Below are 12,757 nucleotides of genomic sequence, written 5' to 3'. Positions count from 1 at the left end.
ATAAATTAAAGCCGTGAAAATATAATTTTAAAGCATTTACCATATTTAAAGTTCTCGACAAGCAAAGCGTCAGCTCGTCACAAACAACATAATCCTTTAGCTATTTTTCAAAAAGCTCTATTCTGCTGAAAACGCCATTCAGTAGATGGCAACAGATCTTTTTCTTAACACAAATGGCTCTTCTATAGACTTTAGGACCGAGGCCAAGACATTTTCAAATTTTAAACAATGATTTTATTTAATTTTCCTTTTTTCATGTGTAAAATTTTCCTAAAAGTTATTAAGTTTGCTCTTTTCCGTATCAAAAAAATAAATAGATCGGATTTCCCCCTTCTTTCTTTGAGGAACATTCAAAAGTTAATTTTATACCCAAATTGTAAAAAATAACATTTTTTCTATACAAATCCACAATTTTGAATCAGAAAACTTTGCATTTGACATAAAGCTCAGCTTTGGCAGTAGTATTGGTAGTATTTTAGTGTTTTAGGTTATATTTCAAATTTAATCCTTTGATTTACTTTTATAATAATAATCTACTTTAAATTGATTTACCATAACAATTGATATATTCGTGAAATTTCATTTTCAGTTTCTGTTGATGAACTTTCCAGTTCAACTAAAAGTGAGTATATCTTTGTTCTTTGAACTCTGTTTTCTTTTTTAAGAAAAAGACATGGACAATTTAATGTTAGTTCAAATTGATGCAGGAAAACAATTTCTACAAAACTTAAATAAAATGTGAATATACATTTTTTTTCACTAGTTTCCAACACAGAACCAGCCATAAAATGTAAGTCTTTTAAAATATTTGTATGTTTGTAAAGATTGAGAATATATTTTTCTCCTCGAATTATTTCTGTCTTTCACAAGAAATACCATAAATAATTATCACAAATCTTCATAAAATATTAAATTATAATAAATGCCCTTATCCTATATATAGACGTACAGGACGGGGATTGGACTCTTGCTTTCAAAGCCCAGAGTCTGACGGGGATTTCACCCTATGAAATCTACAAATCACAGGGCGTTCGACACGAAATCAGGGGTGCATTTCCCGAACATTGCATCGAGCTGGCTAAGGTACCAGGGTGTTTCACTCCATACAGAACAGGTTTGATCGACAGCTGGGAAAAACTGGACATTCAACAGGTAATTTTGATAAAATCACCAAGAAATAAAAATAAAGATCTTTTTATACCCGTAACCAGGGACCTATATACTAATATAGTATATAGGTCCCTGCCGTAATTAAAATTTTATAGCAGATTTAGTCTTTGATTTAAAAAAAACAACTAATTTTTGATCGTAAGGAAATACAGATTTTGATAATATTCCATTTTAGGTTCGATTTTTGGTTATTATCAACAGTAAAGTTCAGAAAGAAATAATTTTTGACGGGATAAACAGCACCAATACCGACTGGTTTTCTAGTCGGCGGATCCAAAGTTCATCTTGGACGGATCTAACACCAACTCAAACATACAATCTTTTCTCTCTTCAAGGAATACAAGAGTACGTGATAAATGACTCGTATATATAAATGATATATAATAATATAAAAAAAAATTACTCTAATATGATCTAAATAAATGATTTCTATTTAGATCATGAAACTTATATAATAACATAAATCAAGCATATTCTACTAGTGCAAAAATCAGTTAGATCGTTAAAATATATAAGTTCTATTTTGGGAAGAGGAATATTGGAAATGAAATAGTTGTAAGGGGTTACTGTTGGATTTTGGAACCCACCTTATTTTGCCAATAAGGTGTCCCTACCTTTAGCTATAAAAAGGGAAATTAAAGTTAAGTTTTTTTTTTAAATCTTTATTTCAGTGGCAGAGTGAACAGACACTGGTCAATTTCCCACAATTTTGGGGGATGTCCTAACGACAGAGCCTGGTTTACCACTTCATTCTACCCTCCCACCGGATGTGACTTTGATAAACGAGAATCAGCGATGCCAAACTTCGTTGTCTGTCCCGGAACTACCATGTGCAATATGCAAAGAGGTATTAGTGGTGTTTTTGCGTTTGTTCTTTTCCATTTTTTCTCTTTCTTTTCTTTTTTTTTTATTTGGTTCATAAGATATTTTATTCTACTCTCACATTATACATGTATTTTTGTTACTTTTAAATCTAATTATTGATCTGATAGTGTATAGAAAATGCCGCCTACAATTATTTTGTTTGCCTACAGCTATGACCATCGTATTTTAATGTTTCACACAATCAAACTGTAATGGAAAATGTAAGTATAATAATATTTGATTTTGTCTTCTTTCTTTATTTTTGTTTCAATATTTTATCCTTTCAGATTCGATCAATGCGGACGCATTTGCTATCCAGATTAAAGCTAAAAATAAGTTGCTGATGATGTAGTTGGAATGCATCAAAGACGAGTTCTCTAAGACTTATAAAGACTTACATGTATACAGTGAAATATAGTGATAGATGTTTATATACCTTAAACAAGAATGAATCACGTGAGAACATTTTTATACAAAAATACATGTATATGACAAATAAAATGGTTTATATTAGCATGTCTGTTTTATTTAAACAATAAAATGCTTTACTGGTTTGTTTTTACTGGACTTAACGGAAGCAGCTGTTGCAGAAAAAATACATAACCCGCGTAAGCGGGTTATGTAATTTTTTTCTGCAATAGCTGCTTCCGTTAATTCCAGTAATAACAAACAAAGAAAGCATTTTATTGTTTACATTTATATCTGTTTAATTAATCATTTAAAGTAGGATTAAAAAGATTAATTATTGTATTACTTATGATAACGTCTTTATACGTTTCATTGATGGAACAGCCACTGATCAAGAAATCTGTACAGGCGACATGCCTTATGTAGTTCATGCAGTGATTAACGCAATGGGTTTTCTTAAGAAATAAAGGAGAAAATATTCAGTGGATGTAAATATTAGTTTTTTTATCTTGAAAAATAAACATACACCCGAAGGAAAACAAGATGTGTTTGTAAAACACCATGCGCCCGGTGGCAACAAAGTTCCAAAAACTATTTTTAGCATATACCGGTAGGTCACAGTCAAGGTCACAAGCTCATTGATCTTGGTGTCATTTGAAAGAACTTTTAAAATTAGCATACCAAATCTGAAGTTTCTATCTCCAAAAGTTCAAAAGTAATGGCGAACAGGATGTGTTTGTGAAACACTATGCACCCGGCGGCAACAAAGTTCGAAAAAGCTTTTTTTATTATATAGGTCACAGTCAAGGCCAAAAGGTCATTGATCTTGGTGTCATTCGAAAGAGCTTAGTTAGTGAAGTAGTAATATCAAATATGCACCATCGCTTCATCGTTATCGCTTCATCGCTCCAAAGTTATGGCAAAAGTTCGAAAATGCTATTTTTAGCATATACGTCATTGTCAAGGTATCAAGTTCAATGATCTTGGTGTCATTTAAAAGAGCTTGGTGGAGTATGCATACCAAATATGAAGTCTGTAACTTTCACGGTTCAAAAGTTATTGCGAAGGTTAAAGTTGACAACAGACATATAAACAGACAGACAGCTAGGACAAAAACAATATACGGACCGCATAAAAATGTAATGCATGTATGCAGTTTTTAAAAACTCTTCTTACTCAACCTCTGGAATTTCAAGGACACCTTGCTTTTTTGCTATTAGAAGATCTGCGGTATGTTGTTCATGGGATTTCTGAATTTGATTTCAGTGAGTTTTATTAACTGTATACATGTATATCAAATAAAATACATGTATGTCAATATGCATATAAAGATTTGATTGCTTATTCTTCATTATGTGTATAGAAGATTTTTTATATGGAATATTTATCACACTGTAATGATGATTTTATAACCTCATAAATTTTTCATTTCACATGCTGAATACTATCATGTAGTTCAAAAAAAAGTATTAAAAAAAAAATAAAAAGGACCACAGGAAATGCCGGGACCTCTACAAAAGCGAGAGAGAAATAACCACTAGACCACGGAATCGCTTTACTTTGAGCGTGAAGTATATGCAGAATATATACATATATAATTTATTCACGTTTTCATGTTCGTTATTCTCAAAATTTTACACAATCCATGGTGTTTGATTTATTTAATCTTTATTAAAAAGTTCTAATAGATGTAATAAGAATATAAAGTCCGCCGAGAACCTGTTTTATACACAATAACTCTCCTCATGCCCCTGCGCTAAAAATAGCGACATGTAATACTATAAATACTAATAAAACAAACGGGGCGGGGCATTTTGATAGGGGCGAGAGATGTCCTAGGGAGTTTTGATATAAAATTACATTGCATAAGCTCAAAATCTTCTTGAAATATCGCCCGGAAATAATAGTATTACACACAGACAGAATGTATAAATTTACGACCTTGAACTTTGACCTTTTGACCTCAAAATCAATAGGGGTCTTTATTAGGCCAAAGGGAGTTGTTATATAAAATTTCATTGCAATAGCTCAAATGATTCTAGAGATATCGTGTGGAAACGAAAGTGTTTTAACAGACAGAATTTGCTTATTTATGACCTTGACCTTTGACCTCAAAATCAATAGGGGTCTTCTTTAGTTCATAGGGAGTTGCTATGCTAAATTTCATTGCAAAAGCTCTATTCTCGAGATATCGTGTGGAAACGAAAGCGTTACAGACAGACAGAAAGAGATATTAAACATTAATATCCCCCACTTTTCAAGCGGGGGACAAAAAGTCGTAAATATATCTAAATGTCGAATTGGTTGACACAGCTAGTGTTTTCTTTTTCTAATGGATATTTTTATATTCAACTTCAAAGGAATATAAAGAGTAATAAATGATAAGAGTCTCAAATGACCCCTTAAAATGAATATCTTTTTGTCCCCCGCTTGAAAAGTATATTAATGTGGAATTTGTTTACACAGCAAGTATTTTCTTTTTCTGTCTGTCAGTAGGTGTTTTCTTTCCACACGATTTCAAAACCCTTTGACTTTAAATGAAATTTAAGAAAGGCGGCTCAAAAAATTGATTTTGAGGTAAAAGGTAAGGTCATAAATAAGCAAATTCTGTTTTAAAAGACTTATCTTTCCACAGACTACAAATTTAAACTATTGCAGTGAAATTTTATATAACAACTCCGTGGCCTAAAAAGAATACATTGATTTTGAGGTATATAAGGTCTAAATTTATACTTGTTGTGTGTAATAATATAAACATTAAAGAAGATTTTGCAATTATGCAATTTTTTATACCAAAATTTATCTCTGTCTCAAAACAACAGCTCTGTGTGTCATTATATATAACATGAATTTTTAGCGCATGGGTGTTTATTTTAAAAGCTCACGGATTCATATTCTTATTATATCTTTTAGAACTGTTTAATAAAGGCTAAATAAATCAAACACCAAGGATTGTGTAAAATTTTGAGAATACCGAACATGAAAACATGAATATATACATATATAATTATGTGACTTCAGTTCTGCATATACTTCGCCTTGTGTAAAGCGATTCCGTGGTCCAGTGGTCATGTCTTTCGCTTCAGATGTGAAAAAAATACATAACGCAAGTCATGTATTTTTTCTTTTTTTTAAATACTTTTTTTTTTTACTAAATGATAGTATTCAGCATGTGAAATGAAAAAATTATGAGGTTATAAAATCATTATTACAGTGTGATAAATATTCCATATAAAAAGAATCTTCTATACACATAATAAAGAATAAGCAATCAAATCTTTATATGCAAATTGACATCCATGTATTTTATTTGCTTCAGTATACATGTATACATTTAATAATTCTTTACTTAACTGATGGAACACGAACTGCGCATGGTTTACTTTTTCCCTAAGCGGGGGACACAAATTCTCTGAATTAGCTTGTTACTATATATATATAGTTTTAATCTGTACAGCTATTCATGCGACCTTTATTAGTTATTGTCAATTTGATCAAAATGCCGTTAATTTAAAAATATGATATCATAAAGTTTACGTTTTCCCGCTATTTTAGCATATTTTGTATAAAACTGCTTATTTTCAAGCAGTTTTTCTTCCAGAAAATATTGAGCGCAAACTAGAACATTCTTTAAACTTTTACCAAAGATGCATCTATCCAATACTAATTAGTGACAAAAAAATTATTTATATTCTATACTGCGCTCTATGTTTCCCATAAGAAAAAAATCAAGAAAAAGGCATTTTTTTTTTAACTTTTTTGGTTACTAGATAACAAAAATAACATTATTTATCAGGTCATTTACAGCCAGTGAGCGCCTATAAATGTGAAAAATATATTGGAAATATTTCTTATATAATCTTTTCTACAAAATAAATATCAATTAAACATATCTGAATATCATTTTAAAATGTTGATTTATAGGGGGCCAAAATCGGCTCTTACCATATTTACTCCTTTAAAACAAATTGGCTCTTAAAGGAGCACAATAAGTGCCCATCGGTAGTCCAACAGTTTATTGGAAGATGTTGTCCCCAAGGACTAAATGTACACAGAGGTTGTCATTAAGAACTCAAAGTAGGATTGAAACTTTTCCCGTCATGGAATCTGGAATTATTTTGGATTTTTTTTTTTTGACTGATAGACAACCCGTGGCAAAATTAATATAATATATCAGCTGTATATCGATCTACTTATCTTGCAGGAGATATAATATTAACATAAAAGAAGTGATAGATTAGTTGTATTTCATAAGAGGAATTAGATAACTTTTCTAAGAATTGTTGTTTTATCCTGTGAAAAGCAACATCTGTGTGTATGATTATATGACCTTAATTTTTTATGAGGTGTTTATTTTAAAAACAAACGGATACTAGTATATCATAATTGATAATGCTCAAAACAGTCAGTAGCAGAGGTAATGTTAAACTGTAGGTGTCAACGTTCTTGTTATTGTAATTATTAATACATGAAATATTTGTAAAATGCTGTAAATGATCATCGATACCATGCAAATAGATCCTCGATTAAAAAAAATATATAATAAATCTTATAGTGCCGCTATTAATGAGAAAGTTCAAGTTCAATATATTAGTATCACTGCGTGATATTTCAGAAAATTAAAAATCCCAATATAGTCTTATCAAAAATAGTGTAATATACTTATGAATTTTTAAATACTGAAAGCCGACCCAAAAAACACATTAATTTAATCATTTTTCCTAGAACAAATCAATATCAGTCGATGAACATTTTTGCCTCACAAAAATTTGAGTATAATCATGTTTTTCTTAAGAAGAGCAGTTTTCATGGGCACGGTTTTCTGTTTTTCTTTTTGTAAAAATGTCATTTGCATTTCGAATCTGACCACTCCGAACACTCGCTTAACGGGACACGTTGTGGACAAAATATCGCCGATCGGATTGCAGATGTGTATGAAAGAGTGCTTGGCTAGATCTGTTTGTGCATCCTTGAATTTCTACCAAAAACAATTAAAATGTGAACTTTCCTCATCAACTGGCGAATAACATCCTACAGATATAGTCCAGGACCCGGAATATGTATATGTTGAGATGACCAAAGCACCAAAGGTAACTGTACACAATTAAATATTAAAATTATTTTATTTAATGTCGGTTAACAAATCCGGAATTTTAAAACAACGTTGCAGTCATTGCAGAAAAATTGGATATAACCCGCGTAAGCGTGTTTTGTGATTTTTTGCTGCAACGTTAATTAAGTCCAGTACAAAAAAGAGAGATACACAAATGTACATATTATTGTTTGGATTAAAAATAAATATTTCTGGACTAATAATCATTTAAGTCAATTATTGTCTGTTACTGCACATTTGAAACCCATGAAAGATTACTATATATAATTCTATGTATTACAAACCCTTAATATTCACTCACAATTTAACGTTTATAGTTATAAAGTTGAAAGTCATGCAAATAGATTGAGAGAAAAAAACATACCGGTAAAAAAGTGGACATATGACTTGTGTTGATAGGTTAAACTTAAAATGTATGTAAGACATCAATTACCGCTGGTCAGGTTTATGTAAATCTCTAATCTGAAAATTGCTTTTCCAGAGATATTTTGAAGAATGCAATGAATCTTGTTCCTCCGAGAGTAAATGTGTGAAAACAGCTTCAGGTCCAGCCTGCGTGAAGTCAGGTGATATATTCATGATAAGGTCATCCATAAATTAATGTTTATTTGTCCTCTCCTAGCTCGGGATGAAAAAAAATATGGATCAGTAAGTATGAAGGATTTTTTTCCAGAAAAAATGCAACATCAATATCTTTTTACCGGAATGAATAAAAAAAATAATACCCGGTAGTTTCATGAAGATTAAAAAAGTTTTAATCGCTTTAAGCCAACCGGAGAGGGCCACCAATCGAATTTTTAAAGATGGCCTAATAGGAAAAAGTCAACTTGAAAAGTTAAATAATGTAATATGATTAACTGATTATTTTTTTACTTGACAGATTGTCCTCACCTTCACCCAGACAGGGGTAATACTTCTATAGCCGTGACCTCCACAACAGTAGGGACGGTTCTGAATTATCACTGCATAAAACCCCCACACATATATGAGTCCCTAACTTCTACTTGTCTCCCAAACGGAACATGGACATCCCAGATGGAAGTGTGCTCTGTTATTAAAGATAATAACAAAAAGGACAAATTTGTTTGTGAAACACTGAAACCCAAGTATGACAGCTTATGGCGAAGGTTGAAGTTTCTCAAATTCAAGTCAAACTCCAAAGGTCAAGATCGAAAGTACAAAGTTGTGTGTACCATGAGGATAGTCTTGTTACAAGGAATACACCTGTTAAATATGAAAGGTTTTAACTTTTCAAAAAATATGGCCAAGATTAAAGTTTGTAAAAAGTTCGCATAAAAAGAAAGAATGTACGTACATAGGCGATTATTCAGAAATAGATTCCATGGAAATAACTTAGTATTACATTATATTAAACATATTATATTACTAGTTTTAATACCAGTTCATGAGGGGCATAGGAAATGTTAATATTTACTTCTTTAACATTTAATTGACTATTAAATCATTGATTTTTTTCACGAAAGATATTCCAGAGTGTTTTAATTTTTCCTCGTCATGTTGGTATCAATATAACGTTACCGTGGACAACTCTTGGAATAATTGTTCCGGGGGCATAACATATATCAGAAGAACAGCATATACCTCCCTGCCTTATGTCGCTGTAATGCTCTGCAGCAGTTACAGGTCGGTAACTTTATTAAATTATCCTTTCCTTGTTTAAGTCATTGGACTGCGACAGTTACCTATAAAGTTAGTTATTGTACTGTGTTGGGCAGTAACGTTACAGTTCCCACATTCATTAGATTTCAGTGGTTGTCTGTATTTTAGATACAAAATTTTTGGAGCACAGAATTTAGCAGATACATTTCTAAATATTGCTGATGGATCAGGCTCCGGGGCGGATCACTGTGAACTCGTGGGCGGATCTGAAGGGCACGCTAACTTACCTGGCGATTATCCGTACGCTCCAGTAGTGACAGGTAATCTCGTCATAGTGAGGCTTCTTGTAGGTCTATAGAATGTCTATCCTAGTTAAAAACTTAAAATGGTAATTTTAATCTAGGAGAATCTCGAATATCAACATTACGTGTAAATTGGAAGCTAGAAAAAAGTTGAGTTTTTTTTTTTTACTTTTATGTGATTTATTTTTCTATATACATCTTCTAATTTTCACTTAACTAATTACCTTTACTTCAAGTCAGATAAATCTACATTATTATCATTTACCAATTATATGTCTCTAAAGCCATATTCTCCTCACACAACTCAGGTGTTCACAAATGTCAGCCTCCATATATCCTACTTTTGTTTTCAGATACATTCCTTTAATTCTTGCTTACCTTTATACTTTGATTTATGTGGGGTTTTTTTTTTTTTATTATTTATTCATATTTTGAGCACAAATAATATGGAATCGGCCCCCTCCCTCCATGAGAAAAAGGGGAAAATTTGAAATTGCATCTACATTGGATTGTTCTATGAAAGGATATACGCAAAAGTTATATATGACATGTTACCTGTAACAGTTTGATTACGCTTCATGATATATTAAAGTTTCATAATGAGGTGCCCCCCCTTCTCATGGACCGATACAAAATTTGAGATTAGGGTGTTATGAATATCTTCATGCAGGGGGTTTGGGACCCATGCACCCTAAGGCTCCCAGTGAGTTGAGGGCAAAGCCCTGGTGGGGGCCTAGGAGGCGTATAGCCACCAGCCCTTGGGGTTTTCTTGTAATTTTTTAGAGTAAAACCAGGCACAAAATAGTGGTATTGCTTAGTTATGTACACTATATTTCAATGTTAAAAAAAAAAAAAAAAAAAAAAAAAAAAAAAAAAAACCAAGAACAAGCAAACAAGATCAGACTTGTACATCTACAAGAATGTTGTTTAAACCTGGTCATTAAACAAAATCACCATTTAGTAATTGACCGATAATAATAAAACCAAAGTATGACATTATTAATATAAGTTATGTCATATTTTGAAAATTTCATATAAATTTAGATAATTTAAACTTTTAAAAGATTGTAATGATTTGAATACTTACGTTTCTGGTATATTTTTCAGGATATTATCGTTCCAATTTTGGGGAACAGTTCAACTACGGAACAGTAAGTCGCAGGATCAACAGCTACTGGTACAATTCCTGGTACGAGTGTGGAGTTACAGTTCCTTGATATAAATACCAGCAGGAATTTATGCAATATACTTCAGTTATAAATACTTTATGAACTTTAAATAAAAACGAAATTCTTTATTTACATGTATATATATTCTTATTCTCATCCTTTTCAACAAAAATATATATATTAATAATATATGTAGGAGGCGCATAATGGCATTGTGTTATAAAGAATCTGTGAAAGTATAATAAAGTTTTATTCAGTGGCATAAGAGGATTTACATATGAGAGATGGACACCCTTCAATATGACAGAAAGAATGGCAGTGTCAATGTTTTCGGAAATCCGAAAAATGTGTCCATAGGAAGTGCACAATGACACTGTATACATGTATGTAACAAAGATTCTGTAAAGTCTCATTAAATTTCATTCAGTGGTACATGAGGATAAGAGATGGGTACCCCAAAGCGTAAAAGACCGACGTACAGCTAGACGGACGGACATCCCGATCACTATATTCCCTCCAACTTTTCAAGCAGGGTATAATTATGGCCCAACAATTGGCTTAAGAGCCCATTCAACACTCGATTTAACGATAGACCGTATTTGGAACAAGATCATTGAAGCAACCTATGAAATAGAATTCAAGAAATGTTGACTTTAAATGAGTATGAAAATTTGTAAATAACCTTGTAATGGCTTGTATCATGAACTTATTTGTCGATAGTTTGCCTAGCTTTTTAAAGAAATGTTTTGTACAAGGCCCATCCTCTTGATATTAAACCCAAATACAGGTATGATACATAAATATTTTTCTATATAAATAATGGAAGCTTACAGTAAAAGTATTGAATCCATAATATTGATCTTATATTTAGATCAATTTCTTTCCCTATTTATCAGTTATGTAGCAGATGTGCAAGATATCCTGGTACAGTATATCTGTTTTATTTCGAGTTTATTTGGAACATACAAGTACAAGAAACTCTAGAAGTACTGTACCATGCACATACATTCTAAAAAGTGGTGTGAATCAGATGTGGATATTAAATACTTCGAGGAACTTACAGGTAACTTTCTATCAATAATTTCTTTCAAAACATACGATTTTTCAACACTTTATACAAAAACCACTCCTGACGATAAATTACATGACTTCTATTCTAAGACACGGGAGCTCGCCCCCCCCCCCCCCTCCCACATAATTTTGCCGCAAATGTTTTAAAAACATAGCTAGTATGCTTATTCCTCCCTCAGTGATAATGTGTAATGTTCCTTCTTTTTGCTTGTCAAGGAATTCAAGCAGTTTATGGTGCCGTTCAACTGAAAATGTATGGTTGTGCCCCCCTCCCCCCTGAAATTGCTCCCCAGGGGCCTTAGTTCAAGTCAAGTCATACCTTTCTCTTTTATAATTTACAGTACAGTGGTGTGTTTTTGTGTGTAATACAAACCTTTTCTCAATTTTTCCTATAATATAACTGATACATGACAAATATTTATGTAACAGTATAATTTGTGAAACAGTCTATCAAGCCCTGGGGTCAAATATCGGTGAGGAAGAGCCCTGTTCACAACTACGCACCTGTTCCTTTACAATCTGCCAAAAAGTTGAATGTTGACTGGTGTTTTCATAATAATTGTTGGGTAATTATTTTCACATGAACAATTAATTGACTGCGGATTTTTTATTTCATTTTCCCGATTATGACAGGTGCACGGGGATTGCTTACTCCTCCTTGGCATGTGATCCCACCTCTGATGTTGCTCTGCACCATATTTGTTTGTTTTAATGGATTTCTGAGCTTCATTATTGTTCATTATCTTCATTTTCCATTTGAATTCCAACAGATTGTTGGAAAATCTTACCTATACCAAGGCTATACAAAAGATTTGTCAATGAGGTACCCATGCATCTTTTAAATTTATTAATATCAACTTCAGGGTACTTGTGTACTTGTATAATGAGAATTTTGCAAAGTAAGATAATTTATGGATGATGGTTTTTATTTATTGTTGGGGGTGGCGAAATAAAGTGTCGAAAGTCAACAATTGCATCTCCTGCATATGGTGTTTCCAATCATGAGAGGGTAGACTAACTGACAATTAACTAGATCTAAG

At 32.1% G+C, this 12,757-nt stretch overlaps 3 protein-coding genes across 3 annotated transcripts; all 3 read left to right on the top strand.

The window, feature by feature from the left end:
- Positions 1 to 422: 422 nt before the first annotated feature.
- Positions 423 to 2,547, top strand: LOC134257972 (uncharacterized; the record flags this gene model as incomplete). The annotated part of the gene is made up of 7 exons (XM_062740544.1): positions 423 to 467; positions 590 to 622; positions 764 to 790; positions 944 to 1,152; positions 1,346 to 1,515; positions 1,842 to 2,017; positions 2,322 to 2,547. Coding segments are annotated over 7 exons (725 nt in total), but the record flags the coding sequence as incomplete, so codon positions are not given.
- A 4,636-nt stretch (positions 2,548 to 7,183) lies between these two features.
- On the top strand, positions 7,184 to 8,964 carry LOC134257971 (uncharacterized). The gene is made up of 4 exons (XM_062740543.1): positions 7,184 to 7,532; positions 8,037 to 8,121; positions 8,436 to 8,661; positions 8,946 to 8,964. Exons 1-4 carry the CDS (start codon positions 7,515 to 7,517, stop codon positions 8,962 to 8,964), a joined length of 348 nt encoding a protein of 115 aa, XP_062596527.1. The 5' UTR covers positions 7,184 to 7,514.
- Positions 8,965 to 9,044: 80 nt separating this feature from the next.
- LOC134257973 (fibronectin type III domain-containing protein 1-like) lies at positions 9,045 to 10,711 on the top strand. Its single transcript, XM_062740545.1, has 3 exons — positions 9,045 to 9,199; positions 9,344 to 9,495; positions 10,585 to 10,711. The coding sequence occupies exons 1-3, from the start codon at positions 9,180 to 9,182 to the stop codon at positions 10,692 to 10,694; spliced, it is 282 nt and encodes a 93-aa protein (XP_062596529.1). The 5' UTR covers positions 9,045 to 9,179; the 3' UTR covers positions 10,695 to 10,711.
- The last annotated feature ends 2,046 nt before the right edge of the window (positions 10,712 to 12,757 follow it).

This window comes from Saccostrea cucullata, unplaced genomic scaffold, assembly GCF_032062105.1.
Source record: "Saccostrea cucullata isolate Sc308-1 unplaced genomic scaffold, CSIRO_AGI_Scuc_v1 ctg14779, whole genome shotgun sequence".
Taxonomy (NCBI): Eukaryota; Metazoa; Mollusca; class Bivalvia; order Ostreida; family Ostreidae; genus Saccostrea; species Saccostrea cuccullata.
Note: the sequence above shows the minus strand (reverse complement) of the source record. Positions and strands in the feature narration are given on the sequence as shown.

What these genes read in the sequence shown, in the direction of transcription:
- LOC134257973 (XM_062740545.1), top strand. Translation starts at nt 9,180, where the DNA reads ATGCTCTGCAGCAGTTACAG. An exon ending in ATGCTCTGCAGCAGTTACAG is followed by an intron (nt 9,200 to 9,343) that starts GTCGGTAACTTT and finishes TCTGTATTTTAG; the next exon opens with ATACAAAATTTTTGGAGCAC. An exon ending in GTACGCTCCAGTAGTGACAG is followed by an intron (nt 9,496 to 10,584) that starts GTAATCTCGTCA and finishes TATATTTTTCAG; the next exon opens with GATATTATCGTTCCAATTTT.
- LOC134257971 (XM_062740543.1), top strand. An exon ending in TCCAGCCTGCGTGAAGTCAG is followed by an intron (nt 8,122 to 8,435) that starts GTGATATATTCA and finishes TTTACTTGACAG; the next exon opens with ATTGTCCTCACCTTCACCCA.